The following is an 18,358-nucleotide window of genomic DNA, read 5'->3' as shown; positions in this document are numbered from 1 at the left end:
TTGGGAGTAGTTTATTTTGAGGGAATCATCCTTAACTTCAAAGCCTGGATGTTCCTGAGCCACCCACCCTCAAGTCTGATGGGCCCTGAATTTCACTTTTTATTTCTCTTGCTCCATGAATTTGCTTCAAGCTCTGCTCAATTTTCAACCTCTCCTCACTTCTAACATAGGGAGATACATCCAGCAAAAAGTAACCCCAAAACAGATTCATATCCCTGCATTCTTTCTTTTCCAGGTCTTTGCTCTACAATTCTACAGTGACTCCAATTCATTTAAACAGATTTGATTATTGTCAAATTTTTGTCAAGATCTTCTAGTATTTGTCCAGATTCTCTAGTTTTTCTCAGGAGTCTGATGCCACTACTGCAAACAAAACTCTCTAATTAACTTGTTTACAATTAATTAAAAATGTTCTGAGCACTAGTTTGGGTGCATCTCACTAGTCTGATAATGCTGTTGATTTATGCAGTTTTTAATTTTAATTTTCAATCCCTCTTTATATCAGGAGTTAGTTGAAAATGTAGTTAAGAGAAATAATTTACACCCACATACTGTTATTTCTAATTTATGATGTGATTTACGCTCAATTTGTATGTATGCATTTATATGATGGACAGGGTTTACAGTCCATATTTATGAAAATGTTTTATGGGTCTTGAAAACATAGTATATACCTGTTGGTTCATATATGAGTAATAGAAGCAGAAAAAAATATATATATATACACTCAAACTTGTTCTTTGCTCTTTGTATCTTTTATATCTCTCTTATTTTTGCCCTTGTTTTCTTTGAAATAATATATAATGTAATATAATATTTATAAATACTAAGTAAATACATGTTATCTAATTCTCCAAAGATCTTAGCAGTATAATTGAAAAAATAAAGTCATTTAAGTAATGCAAAGATTTTAAGGAATCTTTTTCAAAGCATTACTTTTTATGTATGGTTAATGAATCTTGAAAATTAGATATTAATAATTTAAGTAAGGGCTTCCCTGGTGGCTCAGTGGTAAAGAATCCACCTGCAATGTAGTAGAAGTGGGTTCAATCCTTGGGTCAGGAAGATTCCCTGAAGAAGGAAATGGCAACCCACTCCAGTATTCTTGCCTGGGAAATACTATGACAGAATTGCCTGGCAGGCTACAGTCCACAGCGTTGCTAAACGACTTAGCAGCTAAACGACGACAACAATTTAAGTAAGTTCAACAAACATTTAGGGGCTTCCAAGTCGATCAGTGGCAAAGAACCTGCATGGCAATGCAGGAGATGAGGAGATGCAGTTCAATCTCTGGGTTGGGAAGATCCCTGGAGGAGGAAATGTCAACCCACTCCAGTATTCTTGCTGAAAAATCCCATGGACAGAGCCTGGAGGGCTACAGCCCACAGAGTTGCAAAGAGTCGGACATGACTGAGCACACACACACACAAAACATTTGAAGATATATTATGTACAAGACAGTAAGAGAGTTCCGGGCCTAGGTGCATTTATTCAAATATACAACAAAGTCAAAATGTAAGAATGGTAGAAAAAAGAAAAAGGAGTAAGTTTCCTTGCATTTGGATGGTTTCACAGTAAGAGGAGAAATGAAATCACATAAAAGTTTGTGAAAATAGTGTTATTCTTATTAATAACAATAGAACCACATTTCTCTGCATAGTTGCTTTGTCTGCAGTCACCATCAACTAGCTGATCTCTGTTTTCTCGTGCAAATGCTTAAAAAAAAAAAGTCAATCTTATTGGTTTATACTGCAGAACTGTTTTGCTGAGACCACACAGACCATGATTAGGAAGCTGAACAATCAGGAAGCAGCTATGTCAACTGATGATTCTAGGATCACACCTCTTTAGCTGAGATCCTGGGATCAGGAAGTACCGCCAGTGGTAATGCCTGCAGGAACATCCTGACTTAGCTTTGATAGAAGCAGTTGCAAGAATTATTGGCACTAGGGCCACACTACACTTGTTAGATTCTCATCCACAAAAACAGATTCTCAGACTGCTTTTCCTCCTACTTATCTCCTGATTTAGGTCATTACATGCGATTATCATTAGCAGAACTCAATTCACATTCTGAACTAGATTTTGGTTTTCCAGACTCTCCAGTATAAGAAGGTATACTATAATAAAGGAGGGGGGAACAGATGTTAAGCCAATCTACTATATCTGCCATAAACTGTTACTATAATTGTACAATGTAATTAAATATGACCCCAAATGAACAAAAGTACAAATGAGTTGGGTTTTTTCCTGTGAAACATAAGCTGAATATGAAAGGCTCAATAAAGATGAGTTATTAAATAGCTGCTGTTGAATTAGAGGTAGGTAAAATAATTATAAAAAGTCAGAAGAATTATCAAATCAAAGATTCAAAAGGAGATCAAAAGGATCTCTAAGTTCTCACTCTTCTTCAAAGAAACTGAAACTGGAAGTTAAAAAGAACGAACTATTTTTCATGGTTTATGTATAAAAGACAACAAAGAACTATAATCAGTAGTCTTATTCAAAGTAAAGATCTTAGGCATTATATAAAAAATTAAATAAGTGCACATTTATATTCAGTTCAGTTGCTCAGTCGTATCCGACTCTTTGCGACCCCATGAATTGCAGCACACCAGGTCTCCCTGTCCATCACCAACTCCCGGAGTTCATTCAGACTCACATCCATCGAGTCGGTGATGTCATCCAGCCATCTCATCCTCTGTCATCCCCTTCTCCTCCTGCCCCCAATCCCTCCCAGCATCAGAGTCTTTTCCAATGAGTCAACTCTTCGCATGAGGTGGCCAAAGTATTGGAGTTTCAGCTTTAGCATCCGTCCTTCCAATGAACACCCAGGACTGATCTCCTTTAGGATGGACTGGTTGGATCTCCTTGCAGTCCAAGGGACTCTCAAGAGTCTTCTCCAACACCACAGTTCAAAAGCATCAATTCTTCAGCGCTCAGCTTTCTTCACAGTCCAATTCTCACATCCATACATGACCACTGGAAAAACCAAAGCCTTGACTAGACGGACCTTTGTTGGCAAAGTAATGCCTCTGCTTTTCAATACACCATCTAGGTTGGTCATAACTTTCCTTCCAAAAGTAAATTAAAAGCAGTAAGCGTCTTTTAATTTCATGGCTGCACTCACCATCTGCAGTGATTTGGGAGCCCAAAAAAATAAAGTCTGACACTGTTTCCACTGTTTCCCCATCTATTTCCCATGAAGTGATGGGACCAGATGCCATGATCTTCATTTTCTAAATGTTGAGCTTTAAGCCAACTTTTTCACTCTCCTCTTTCACTTTCATCCAGAGGCTTTTTAGTTCCTCTTCACTATCTGCCATAAGGGTGGTGTCATCTGCGTATCTGAGGTTATTGATATTTCTCCCAGCAACCTTGATTCCAGCTTGTGCTTCTTCCAGTCCAGCGTTTCTCAGGATGTACTCTGCATAGAAGTTAAATAAGCAGGGTGACAATATACAGCCTTGACGTACTCCTTTTCCTATCTGGAACCAGTCTGTTGTTCCATGTCCAGTTCTAACTGTTGCTTCCTGACCTGCATACAAATTTCTCAAGAGGCAGGTCAGGTGGTCTGGTATTCCCATCTCTTTCAGAATTTTCCACAGTTTGTGATCCACACAGTCAAAGGCTTTGGCATAGTCAATAAAGCAGAAATACATGTTTTTCTGGAACTCTCTTGCTTTTTCCATGATCCAGCAGATGTTGGCAATTTGATCTCTGGTTCCTCTGCCTCTTCTAAAACCAGCTTGAACATCTGGAAGTTCACGGTTCATGTATTGCTGAAGCCTGGCTTGGAGAATTTTGAGCATTACTTCATCAGCGTGTGAGATGAGTGCAATTGTGCGGTAGTTTGAGCATTCTTTGGCATAGCGTGTGAGATGAGTGCAATCGTGCGGTAGTTTGAGCATTCTTTGGCATTGCCTTTCTTTGAGATTGGAATGAAAACTGACCTTTTCCAGTCCTGCACATTTATATTAAGACAAAGTAAAAAATTTTTAAGTATTCATGTCTTACACATTTTGTTGTCTCTTTCAATCTACAAACTGCCTATTAATCTAGAAGGAAAGAGGGCTTGTACTATATTTTATGCTAGGTACCATATAACTGAATTTTTTAAAAAAGTAACAGTGTTTCTGACTATAATATGGTACTTTACATTAAATTACTATGTATCTATGCCTTTTAAGTTATGTTTTTTTTTTATTATTTTTATATCTTACCACTTGCAGTATTAGTTCAAAAGATATTTTAAAAGCATGTAGTATAGTCATAAAAATATACAGACAATAAAAGTGAAATCCAGTCCCAATCCCTCATTTCATAGACTAAGAAACTGAGTTTTACCTCGTATGTTGCTGGTGGGAATGCAAGTTGATACAGCCACTACGGAAAACAGTATGAAGGTTCTTGAGAAAACTACAAACAGAATTACCCTATGATCTATCTATCCCACGCCTGGCAATACGCCTGGACAAAACTATAACTCGAAAAGATACATGCACCTCTATGTTCATAGCTGCACTGTTTACAATAGCCAAAACATGGAAACAACCTAAATGTCCATCAACAGATGAATGGATAAAGAAGATGTGGTACCTATACACAATGGAATGCTAATTGGAATACACACGAGGTAAAACTCAGTTTCTTAATCTATGAAATGAGGGATTGGGACTGGATTTCAGTTTTATTGTCTGTATTTTTTATGATTATGCTACATGCTTTTTAAATATCTTTTGAATACTGCAAGTAGTAAGATAGAAAAAGAAGGAAATAATGCCATTTGCAGCAACATGGATGCAAGTGGAGATTACACTATGTGTCAGAACAAGACAGACAAATACCATAAGACATCATTTATATGTGAAATCTAAAATATGGCACAAGTGAATCCATCTACCAAACAGAAACAGACTCACAGACCTAGAGAACAGACTTGTGGGCGCCAAGAGAGAGAAAGGCGGGACGTCCTGGGAGTTTGCGGTTGGTGGATGCAAACTACTACATTTAGAATGAATAAACAACAAGATCCCAATGTATGGCATAGGGAACTGTTTTGCAAAATTCTGTGATAAATCATAAGGGAAAAGAATATAAAAAAAGAATGTATATATGTAATTTGGCTGTATAGCAGAGACTGGCACAGCATTGTAAATCAACTATACTTCAAATTAAAAAAAAAAAAAAAAAGAAAGAAACTGAGCTTCAGACAGATTAAAGTACTAAGAAAATTACCCAGTCAGAAATTGCAGGTCTGAAATTTTAACCAATTATAAATAGGCAAGACAACTTTCTAAATCTTTGAGTGGACAAAGATGAATCAAACAATTCTAATAGTTTGTTTTTGAACTGAACTTGTCATTGATAGTAAGATGCACCATTTCTTTTACATAGTATTAAAAATAAAAATTGCTGCTTATTAATCTGACATACCATTCCCTACAGCTACATCTCAATTTTGTAGATCTTAAAATAGGGGAGGGAACAGGGAATTTTAGAACTCTGTAAGAGAGGAGAGAGAGTAAGACAAATACAATCACAAAACATTCTAGACAACTGCCTTGTACAACCCCTCTACATGCCTCCCCTCACCTTACAGACTTTATTCATCCTTAAGTCCAAGCTTCCTGGGTAAAGGTATTGATATCACCACCATGGGGCAGTGTTTCCTTTGGGGATTAATACAGAACAGCCTGATAACTGCAACTGTTGCTTCCCTTCTGCTTCTACAGTGACTCATATATATTCTTTCCAGAAAAAATTGGAATTTTCAAATTCTGAAGTGCCACTGAGTACAATCCTTCAACAGTACACTCTCCTCTGTTTAAAATCCCTGAAGAGCTCCCTACACCATCTGTGGGACAAGTTTAAATTCCTTGACTGAGCATATACTCAGCAGTGGCCACAGGACTGGAAAAGGTCCGTTTTCATTCCAATCCCACAGAAAGGCAATGCCAAAGAATGTTCAAACTACTGCACAATTGCACTCATCTCACAAGCTACCAAAGTAATGCTCAAAATTCTCCAAGCCAGACTTCAACAGCACCTGAACCGTGAACTTCCAGATGTTCAAGCTGGATTTAGAAAAGGCAGAGGAACCAGAGATCAAATTGCCAAGACCTGTTGGATCATCGAACAGTGAGAGAGTTTCACAGAAAACATCTACTTCTGCTTTATTGACTGTGTCAAAGCCTTTGACTGTGTGGATCACAACAAACTGTAGAAAATTCTAAAAGAGATGGGAATACCTGACCACCTGACCTGCCTCCTGAGAAATTGGTATGGAGGTCAAGAAGCAACAGTTAGTACCAGACATCGAACAACAAACTGGTTCCTAAACTGGGAAAGGAGTACCTCAAGGTTGTATATTGTCACCCCTGCTTATTTAACTTCTATGCAGAGTACATCATGCAAAATGCCAGGCTGCATGAAGCACAAGCTGGAATCAAGATTGCTGGGAGAAATATCAATAACCTCAGATGTGCAGATGACACCACCCTTATGGCACAAAGTGAAGAAGCTAAAGAGCCTCTTAATGAACATGAAAGAGGAGAGTTAAAGTTTGGCTTAAAACTCAACATTCAGAAAACTAAGATCATGGCATCTAGTCCCATCACTTCTTGGCAAATAGATGGGGAAACAGTGGACAGACTTTGTTTATTTTGCTCCAAAATCACTGCAAATGGTGACTGCAGCCATGAAATTAAAATATACTTGGTCCTTGGAAGAAGAGTTATGAGCAATCTAGACAGATCTAAAAAGCAGAGACATTACTTTGCCAACAAAGGTCTGTGTAGTCAAAGCTACGGTTTTTCCAGCAATCATGTTTGGATGTGAGAGTTGGACTATAAAGAAAGCTGAGCGCCGAAGAATTGAGGCTTTTGAACTGTGGTGTTGGATTAGACTCTTGAGAGTCCCTTGGACTGCAAGGAGATCCAACCAGTCAATCCTAAAGGAAATCAGTCCTGAATACTCATTCCAAGGACTGATCCTGAAGCTGAAACTCCCATACTTTGGCCACCTGATGTGAAGAACTGACTCACTTGAAAAGACTCTGATACTGAGAAAGATTGAAGGCAGGAGGAAAGGGGATGACAGAAGATGAGATGGTTGGATGGCATCATCGACTTGATGGACATGAGTCTGAGCAGGCTCCAGGGGTTGGTGATGGACAGGAAGGCCTGGCATGTTGCAGTTCCTGGGGTCTCAAAGAGTTGGACACGACTGAGTGACTGAACTGAACTGAAATGAGCATGCAAGGTCTTATACTATCTGGTCTCTACCCACTATTCCAGTCTTGCGCATAATTCCCTATATAAATATGCTGGGATATGGCCACTGTAAATGATCTGTACTTTAATAAACATACAAATTTTCATTTGATGAACTCCTGCTCATTCTTAAAGGATCTGCTCAAATTTCATCCTCTCACTTAAGCCTTCTCCAACCAGAGTGATGTCATCAACAATTATAACTGGATGTGTTATAGTTACATTGTCTGCTGTGCCCAGACTTAAGTAATCCTTGATAATAGCCCATGATCTGGGGAATAGCACAGGATATTCTTTACATAGAGACGTTTATAATTAGACTAAAGTTTTGCATATTTCTCAAGGGTAGCCTTATCATAGACTGACTGACATCAAGTGCTCTGACAAATAGAAGTACTGACCATTATTTAAACCACCCAAAGTACCAAGAATGGGTACCTTCAGGATTTGATTAAAGAACAGAGAATCAGCTTTTTGGTTAAAAGAGTAGGAACAGCAGCTGTATGAGAGGGGTGCCACTACTGAGAGGGACCATGTAGTCTGCATAAGACAACCAATAAAAGAAGCATATCCTCAGAGATGGTCCTAATGTTTCCTAATTCTAGTTGTATTCCGTGTTCCTCCTTATCATGCACTCTCACTTACTTAGAATGACCTGTTTCTATTTCTTGAAGCAAAAAGAGCCAAATGTATTCCCATACACAGGTGCTTACGATCCTAATATTTGCAATCATCCACCCCAAAATATTATTTGAACATTTAATACATATCAAGCACTTTCAATGTTTGGTATACTATGGTAAACAGAATAGACAAAGGCTGCAGCTCATGAAGGATATATTTTAGTAGAAAAATGACAAGCAAATAAATAATTTCTGGTAGTAATAGGTATCACAAATAAAACTAGGTAATAGAAAAATGAAAGTTGGGAGGAGGAGTACTGCTGGATAACATGGTCAAGGAATGCTTTCCTGATCGAAGAGAAGGAGACAGTCCTGTGTAGGTCTGGAGAAGAACATTTCAGGCAGAAGAAATACTGATAGGCAAAAGGGCTTCTAGTAGAAACTGGTTTGCCAGTTTTAGGCTTCCCTGATAGCTCAGTTGGTAAAGAATCCGCCTGCAATAAAGCAGGAGACCTCGGTTCAATTCCTGGGTCAGGAAAATCTGCTGGAGAAAGGATAGGCTACCCACTCCAGTATTCTTGGGCTTCCCTTGTGGCTCAGCTGGTAAAGATTCCGCCTGCAATGCAGGAGACCTGGGTTTGATCCCTGGGTTGGGAAGATCCCCTGGAGAAGGGAAAGGCTACCCACTCCAGTATTCTGGCCTGGAGAATTCCATGGGCTGTATAGTCCATGGGGTCACAAAGAGTCAGACATGACTGAGCGACTTTCACATTCATGTGCCAGTTTTAAAGAAGCCAGTAAGATGACCAGTGTGACTGGAGACTAGTAATTATGGGGGTGTGGTAAGAGACATATATATACATAAATATACAAACACAGAGTTATCATAAACAGAGACATATAGAGAAATTAGGATACCTCTGAGTTTATATAAGAGGTATACCTCTGAGATTATTAGAAAGAAAAATATTAAACTTTAAGTAAAGAGGATGGTTTTCCTCACAGTATACAGACATAAACTAGCACCAGAAGAGCAGTGTTTACCATGGAATTCCAGAGATATCTTTTCTTTCATTGGAAAACAGAGCAAATGTATTCATCTTCTGCTATTAAATAAAGTTTTTGAGTACAGAATAACATTTTTGGACAAGTACTGAAAAATAGTGGCTTCATTTTTTCTTTTTTTATAAATATACACAAGAACTCTTTCCTCCCAAATTTCAAATATATAACACCTAGTACTTTGTGTTCATAGGCTATTATCAACACACACTAATGATATACTTCTCAACCTAGGGATCTGGCAAAGAGACTGGGAATGCCCAGACAATCTAATTTGGAAAGACAGTGGGATTTGATAACAGAACTTCCACAGGACTGAGGGAAACAGAAACTCTTGGAGGGCAAAAACAAAATCTTGTGCATACCAGGACCCAGGGGAAAGGAGCAGCAACCCCACAAGAGACTGAGAGAGACTTGCCTGTGAGTGTTTGAGGGTCTCCTGGAGAGGTGTGGGTCAGCAGTGGCTTGCTGGGGTGATAGGGGCAGCGGCAGCAGCAGTCCTGAAAGGTGCGTGTTGGTATAAATTCTTTTGGAGGCTGCCAGTGGCCTTACCAGTAGCCTTATCGGGCTTCCCTTGTGGCCCAGCTGGTAAAGAATCCATCTGCAATGTGGCAGACCTGGGTTCCATCCCTGGGTTACGAAGATCCCCTGGAGAAGGGAAAGGCTATCTACTCCAGTATTCTGGCCTGGAGAATTCCATGGATTGTATAATCCATGGGGTTGCAAAGAGTCGGACAAGACTGAGCGACTTTCACTTTCACGCTAGTAACCTTATCATAGAGCATGCAATTTTATGACTGAGTCACCTCAGGCCAAACAACTAACAGGGAGGAAGAACAGCTCAGGCATCAACGGACAATTGGATTAAAGATTTACTGAGCATGGCTCTGCCCACCAGAGTAAGACCCAGTTTTCCCCACAGCCAGTCCCTCCTGTCAGGAAGCAAGATTTATAATCCCACAGCCAAGAGAATGAAAATCACAATCACAGAAAGCTAACCAAAATGATCACATGGGTCTCAGCTTTGTGTAACTCAAGCAAGCTATGAGTCACATCTTGCAGGGCTACTGAAGATGGACAGGTCACGGTGGAGAGTTCTGACAAAATGTGGCCCACTGGAGATCAGTATTCTTGCCTTGAGAACTTGATGAACACAATCAAAAGGCAAAAAGATATGACACCGGAAGATGAGCCCCCAAGGTTGGTAGGTGTCCAAAGCCTACTGGGGAAGAGCAGAGAAACAGTTCCAGAAAGAATGAAGAGGCTGACCTAAGCGGAAATGTTGCTCAGCTGTGGATGTGTCTGGTGGTGAAAGTAAAGTCCAAAGCTGTAAAGAACAATACTATATAGGAACCTGGAATGTGAGGTCCATGAATCAAGGTAAATTGGAAGTGGTCAAACAGGAGCTGGCAAGAGTGAAATCGACATTTTAGCAATCAGTGAACTAAAATGGATGGGAATGTGCAAATTTAATTTAGATGACCATATAATTACATTATAACTACCACTTTTGGTAAGAATGCCTTAGAACAAATGGAGTAGCCCTCCTAGTCAACAAAAGAGTCTGAAATGCAGTACCTGGGTGCAATCTCAAAAATGACAGAATGATCTCGGTTCATTTCCATTCAACGTCATAGTAATCCAAGTTTATGCCCCAACCATGAACGATGAAGAAGCTGAGTCGAAAAGTTCTATGAAGACTTACAAAACCTTCTAGAATTAACATCCAAAAAAAGAAGTCATTTTCATCAGAGGAGACGGTAAAGCAAAAGTAGGAAGTCAAGAGATAGCTGGAGTAACAGGCAAGTTTCGCCTTGGAATACAAAATGAGACAGGGCAAAGACTAACAGAGTTTTGCCAAGAGAATGCACTGGTCATAGCAAATACCCTTTTCCAACAACACAGGAGACAACTCTACACATGGACATCACCAGATGGTCAATATAGAAATCAGATTGATTATATTCTTTGTGGTCGAAGATGGAGAAGCTCTATACTGTCAGCAAACACTTCTGGGAGCTGACTGTGGCTCAGCCCATGAGGTTCTTATTGCAAAATTCAGGCTTAAATTGAAGAGAGTAGGGAAAACCACTAGGCCATTCAGGTATGGCCTAAATCAAATCCCTTATGATTATACAGTGGAGGTGACAAATAGATTCAAGGGATTAGATCTGGTAGACAGAATGCCTAAAGAACTATGGATAGAGGTTCATAACACTGTACGGGAGGTGGTGACCAAAACCATCCCCAAAATAAAGAAATGCAAGAAGGCAATGTAGCTGTCTGAAGAGGCCTTACAAATAGCTGAGATTAGAAATAAAGGGAAAGGCAAAGGACAAAGGGAAAAAGACACCAAACTGAATGTAGAATTCCAGGGACTAGCAAAGAGAGAGAGAAAAGCCTTCTTAAGTGAACAGTGCAAAGAAATAAGAGGAAAACAATAGAATGGCAAAGACTACAGATCACTTCAAAAAAATTAGATACCAAGGGAACATTTCATGCAAAGATGGGCACAACAGAGGACAGAAACAGTGAGCAGAAGAGATTAAGAAGAGGTGGTGTAAATATACAGAAAAACTATTAAAAAAAAAAAAAAGTCTTAATGATCCAGATAACTGCAATCATGTGATCACACACTTAGAGCCAGACATCCTGGAGTATGAAGGCAAGTGGGCATTAGGAAGCATTACTATGAACAAACCTAGTAGAGGTGACAGAATGCCAGCTAAGCTATTTAAAATCCTAAAAGATGATGCTGTTAAAGCAGTGCACCCATTAAGTCTGCAAATTTCCAAAACTCATCAGTGGCCACAGGACTGGAAAAGGTGAGCTTTCATTCTAATCCCAAAGAAAGGCAATGCCAAAGAATGCTCAAACTACCATAGAACTGCACTCATTTCACATGCTAGCAAGATTATGCTCATTATACTTCAAGCTAGGCTTCAGTATTACGTGAACCGAAACCTTCCAGATGTACAAGCTGGATTTAGAAAAGGCAGAGGAACAAGAGATCAAATTGTCAGTATCTGCTGGATCATAGAAAAATCAAGGCAATTCCAAAAAACATCTACTTCTGCTTCATTGACTACACTAAAGCCTTTGACTGTGTGGATTACAACCAATTGGAAAATTCTTCAGAGATGGGGATACCAGACCACCTTACCTGTCTCCTGAGAAGCCTGTATGCAGAACAAGAAGCAACATGTTAAAACCGGACATGGAACAACGGACTGGTTCCAAATTGGGAAAGGAGTACATCGAGACTGTATATTGTCACCCGGCTTATTTAACTTATATGCAGAGTACATCATGTGAAATGCTGGGCTGGATGACTCAGAATTGAAATCAAGATTGCTGGGAGAAATATCAACAACCTCAGATATGTCACTCAATTGCAGAAAGTGAAGAGGAACTAAAAAGCCTACTGCTGATGGGGGTGAAAGAGAAGAGTGAAAAAGCTGGCTTAAAACTCAACATTCAAAAAACTATGACAGAGCATTCAGTCCCATCACTTCATGGCAAATAGATGGGGAAAAATTGGAAGCAGTGACTGATTTTATTTTCTTGGGCTCCAAAATCACTGCAGACAATGACTGCAGTCATGAAATTAAAAGACGCTTGCTCCTTGGAAGAAAGCTATGACAAACCTAGACATTGTACTAAAAAGCAGAGATAACACTTCGCCAACAAGGGTCTGTATAGTCAAAGCTATACAGGTTTCTCTAGTAGTCATGTATGGATGTGACAGCTGGACCATAAGGAAGGTTGAGCACCAAAGAAATGATGCTATTGAGTTATGGTGCTAGAGAAGACTCTTGAGAGTCCCCTGGACAGCAAGAAGATAAAACTAGTCCATCCTAAAGAAAATCAACCCTGAATATTCAATGGAACGACTGATGCTGAAGGTGAAGTTCCAATACTCTGGCCACTTGATGCAAAGATCCCATTCACTGGAAAAGACCCTGATGCTGGAAAAGATTGAGGGCAAGAGGAGAAGCTGGAGACAGAGGATGACATGGCTCGACAGCATCACTTGACTCGATGGGCATGAGTCTGAACAAACTCTGGGAGATGGTGAAGGACAGGGAAGTCTGACGTGCTATAGTCCATGGGCTTGCAAAGAGAAGGACATAACTTATCAACTGAACAACAATGACAATTTAGTAAGTACTCAATAAATATTTATGAATTATTGGATGCATGTTTTATTACTTCACCAAATATTAAATCTGAAGGTAAGTGACTCCAGATTTGTTTCAGCAGTTCAGTAATGTAATTTAAGGACAAAAGGTTTCCCCATCTTTCCCTTCTTCCCATCTCCTTGCATTTCTGATATCTACTATCATGGTTACAAAACAGCTACAGTAGCTTCAACATAACACTTTCTAAAATGCTGCGGTACATGGGGTTGCAAAGAGTCGGACACGACTGAGCGACTGAACTGAACTGAAAATGACAAGGAACTGAAAGGAGGTAAGTTTTCTTCTTGCCAGTCTCTCTTATCAGTGAAAAAATCTTCCCAGTGGCTCTATTACAGACTGTCCCTTACTTCATTGGACAAAAGTGAATCTCATGTTTATATTTAAACCAATCCCTGACAAAAAGAAATGTGCACGAAGTTATAATCAAAGATTTATCACCTGAGGTTGTGGAAGAAGCTCATATCCTCTGAGCGCAATGAAACTGGAACAAAATCAGGGTTATATGAACTATGAAAGAAGGGAAAATAGCTCTTACAGAGGCAATGATTGTCTTTCAAACCCTCAATAATAAAATAAAAACAATAAAAAAGTAGTATTTACTTAGTGCCAGACAGTGCTGTACATATATTTATTCACTATATAACCCAATTTCCTTCCTTTGGCAAGTTATGAGAAGGAAATATGATATTAAAGAAAATAAGACAAAAACAAAATAAAACTAGTATATTCTCAACATGAACTGAATTTCAAGGAACAGACTAAAAGTGAGGATGATATAACGAATATTTTTTTCACCTCTTCCTAGGTCTCATAAAATGACTTCATTATTTTCTATTTGTAATCAATTCCTAGGTAATATTCAGCTATATACAATGTAGTAGAATGTTTCCCTAACCCAAAAATGTGGAACTGCATACTACTGTATAATCCAAGCCACTGCTGGCTTCCATTATTCAGATCTGATCATATCTAAAATATTTTCCTTAAAAATGATAAACTCTTTCTGATTTTGCAGTCCTTAACAGCAATGCTTATTTAAAAGCAGGATACTGCCCTAAAGACAGAGAGTTTACTTTAAAACCTGATAAAATTTCAAGTTATTTAAAGTGCCTTTTAACAAGCTCAGGATCCATTTTTTCTCATTTCCCTATTATACTCAGAATAAATACATTCATGAGCCATGACTGCAGCACTATTAAAAAGGTAAAGGCAGATTTTTAGAGGTCTGGTTTCAAAAGACCTGGACATAAAAGGAAGAGTACAGAGTCAAATAAAGGACATGACTAAATCATTGGCTAATTCATGTAACACCGTATTATCCCCAAAACGTTAAAATACAAACTTCACTTACATATACTGGTGATTCAAAAATCTTAGTAATACTCTTTACTAGGAAGATCATAGCCTGTCTCATAAATATGTTGAAAAAGAATAGTGCATCATAAAAAAGTTAGAAAACTTTTCATGGGAAAAAACAGAAATAAGTGAGAAAAATGGAAAATCTAGTTAAGAGATTTACATAGAAGAATGCAAACAAAGGAATGACAAACTTTAAAAAGATTTCTTAATTTTTTTGGTTTAGTTTTATGTCAACAACAAAAGTTCTATCAGATCTCAGTCCAGTTACATAACCTTCAAAATTAAACTGGAACAGAATAAAATCCTGAACATTTTTAAAAGAAAATGTGAGAGAAGATCTTTATCACCAGAGGCTGAAAGGATTTGTTAGAGACAAAGATCAACAACCATAAGAGAAAAGATAGATATATTCAACTACCTCAAAATTAAAAAAAAATAAAATTCTGTTGATCAAACATATCACAACCTGGGAACAAGAACCTGAAATGTACCTATTGTCTAACAGAACGAATGGGCCACTGGCACTCACTTCATTCTCATCCCTTTTTATATTCTAGCATCTTTTACAGTAAGTAAAATTCTAAAACTGTATTTCCAAAATTTCCGTGCAGCTGGTGTGCTGTATGGGATTAGTTTCAGCAGTGAGAGGCACTTGACGGGGATATGGAAGGTGGAAGTGAGCTGAGAAGATTTTCCTATAGGTATGACTGATGGCAAGCAAAACTGGTAGACTTGAGTGTTCTTGAAATCAGCAACCCATACCCTACTTTCCAGTGTCAAGTTTTTCAGCTTCACGAAAATGATGCTGTAGTGGTGGCTACAGCAGCATAAATTCCTGACCACAGCATCTCAGCCGCTATGGTATGACTCTAAAACCAATGATCTTACCTACATTTTAACTGAAAGTGACTAAATCTCTACTTGTTTGAAATGCCTACAATGGTTATGGTTAACACTGGCACACCAACAAATACTGACAGTACAGATAATATAGATCTACTAAGGGAAAGATAAATAGAAAATGGGAAAAAGAAATGAATGTGCATTTCATGAGAAATCACATGGGTAAATAAATGCATATTGGTATTCAGAAAATGCAAATTAAAAACACAATGAAATACTATTTAGGACTCAAAATAATAAAAATTAAGAAACCTGGTAAGGGCAAGTGTTGATAAAAGATACGGATCAATAAAAACTCATAAATATCACTTGTGGGATGAATACTGGCGTAGCCACTTTGGAAATTAAGCTGGCGATATATTGCAGGATTGAATACCACATGGCCTATGACCCAGCAATTTCATCCCTTGAAATTCTTCTATTTATGCATGATACTGAGTGAAAAAAAGTGCATCTCAGAAGACTAAATAATACTGTTTTATATAAGTTTAAAAAAAAACATAACAATAGTATATCATGAGGCATAGATGTATGTATAAAAATTTTAAAAGCAAGGGAATGATAAAATTTCAAGACAGTATTAACTGCTGGCAGAGGGAAGGAGAGGGATGACATAGGGAAAGAAAACATGGATAGGTGTACCAGTACTGATAACATTTTAGCTTTTAACTGGATGGTGGGCTGACAGGCTTTCTTTTTATTGGTATGTTTCCTAATGTATTTATATATTTCATGCTATTCTACTACTAATGATTGCTAAACATTTATAAAGTGTTAATTATATGCCCTATTTTAAGCATTTACTTTGTCCTTTATAGTCAGCTCTATGAAACAGGTTCTGCTATTATCTCCCATTTATAGACGAGGAAACTAAAGCACAAAGAGGTTAAGTAACTGTCCAAGGTCATATACCTTGAAAGCAATGGAGCCAGGAGTCAAAGAGGACATCAGGCCCCAGAGTCCACATTCATAACCAGTACACTACATGAATAAAATACCAAGTAACAATAAAAGTTACCTAAGACAAAAATAAAATAACAAACAGTTCATTGATCTACCTTTCATTTTCCTTGGTGACATTTTCAAATTGTAGTTTCATCTCACCCATCTGTTTCTGAAAGAATAAATTATAGCTGTAGGAAAACATCTTCAAGACATTTAGATCTATATTAAGTATTAATAGTTCATTCATATGCGTGCAATCTGTGACACTAGTCTATAGATAAGAAATAATTATTATTCACGTCTAACAATAAATATTAGATATTTTAATGATATACAGAACATTCTGAATAGAATATAAATAAAACTTTCTTATGTAATATACTAAGAAATATTTATAAATAAGTTGTATGATTTATAGATGTTTATAGTAAAAGAAAGATATTCCTCAATATGCCACTGTAAGAAACACTAGATGATCCCTAGACCTTGACTATATGTCTTGTTTCATCCTACTTTAGGTGGAAGTCCATGTAAGTGTGCTTAAATTTGGAAAAGTAAAATGTTAATGGTGAAAAAAAGCAGATAAAGTTCTTCTTTAGCAATAATTCATTCAGTCTCTGATTGACCTCATTAGTTGTTTAATCTCTCTGCATACACAAGGTTGTTACAGCAAACCAATGTGGTTACTAACACATACAGTAGTAGGAAATACAGTTTAAAAAAAATCACTAACTAAAATACCAGTAAGAATAAAATACACATTGAAAAGGGAATGAATTGAAGGTATTTTTAATTTTTTCTGAGGGGTTAAAGGATTTTAAGATTTCAACAGAAAAGGAAGGACATTTAGAGCAGGGTGAAATATGAGTAAAAGCAAATAAGCAAAAAATACTAGACAACACAGGCATAGTTGTCAGTTCTCAATAAGAGTAAATGAGCAAATGGAGATCAGGAAGGAGGCCATGTAAAACCATACTTAAAACAAAACTGCAATCAACTCATGATCTGCCCGTTAGTCTTGATTGGGTACCCTAGGCTAAAGGAGAAGTGCCAAGCCTGGAGTGAACCTGGCAAGGGAAGGCTGGAACAGGCAGAGCTCCAAGCCTTTCTCTCTTCCTGTCAACCAGAGAAGCTCAAGGCAGTTTGGTCTAGGAAATCAGTAACAGCCAATTATAACTACAAAGTTGGCTTGAAAGGTGAACCTTTCCCAGCTCCCTGCTGTGCCTGAATCACAATTAAATCAAAATGAATGAATTCACTACCAGATAACTTGAGAACTGACCATATATAGAGCGATGCAATGAAAGGTAAAATTGGAAAGGCAGGTGGCAGGTCTTGAATGTCATGTTAACTAAGAGGTTTGGACTTTATTGTAGCAATTATTCCTGCTTTGTATTTTTAATTTTAGATTGATCTTTAAAATTTTCAGAAATGTCAGTGTATCTTGAAAAATTTTTTTCAAATAATTAGGTGGGATATATGCATTGATATGGATTCAGGGTAAATTGTTACAGTAACACTAAAGATTTTTTTACTGTAAAATATTTCAAAATATTTAAGAGTTAGAAGGAAATAAAATTCAGCCATAACTTTCTTATCATCAAAATTTCCCCAATTATTTACATTTTCTGGAAGAAAATCTTTCATATAGAGAATTATTACGAAAAATTTCCTGCTTTTGAGATACACTATTTTTTGACTGGGTCAATAAGATAAGCCACAAGAACTAATGCTTATCAATAATATCTATGTGAGCAAGTGTTAGAAGTAGCTGTCAACATCTTTTTTCTCCCTAAAAGTAGCAACTATTCTTATCACAGACCCTTGGGTGTTCTGCTATACCTATCTCTTTTTTGAAATGAATCCAGTAATCACTTTTAGATGGAGAATGACAAATGGAAAATGAAGTTAAATATCTTAGTAAACTAGCTGATTAAAGAGATAAAGGAATCAGACTGATTATAGAAAAAATTTAAAATTTAAGTTTAAT

General features: G+C 37.7%; 1 protein-coding gene across 7 annotated transcripts in view; it reads right to left on the bottom strand.

The window, feature by feature from the left end:
• The window catches only part of SCLT1 (sodium channel and clathrin linker 1), a 238,407-nt gene that overhangs the window by 181,738 nt on the left and 38,311 nt on the right, over positions 1 to 18,358 (bottom strand). For all 7 annotated transcript variants that reach the window (XR_009491020.1, XR_009491017.1, XR_009491018.1 and 4 more), the window contains one exon: positions 16,482 to 16,537. Coding sequence is in view for 3 of the 7 variants with exons in the window: in XM_010813763.4 (XP_010812065.2) it covers positions 16,482 to 16,537 (56 nt within the window). In the remaining 4 variants the exon portion in view is untranslated. The remainder of the gene's footprint in view (positions 1 to 16,481; positions 16,538 to 18,358) is intronic.

Source organism: Bos taurus, chromosome 17 (assembly GCF_002263795.3).
Source record: "Bos taurus isolate L1 Dominette 01449 registration number 42190680 breed Hereford chromosome 17, ARS-UCD2.0, whole genome shotgun sequence".
Taxonomy (NCBI): domain Eukaryota; kingdom Metazoa; phylum Chordata; class Mammalia; order Artiodactyla; family Bovidae; genus Bos; species Bos taurus.
Note: the sequence above shows the minus strand (reverse complement) of the source record. Positions and strands in the feature narration are given on the sequence as shown.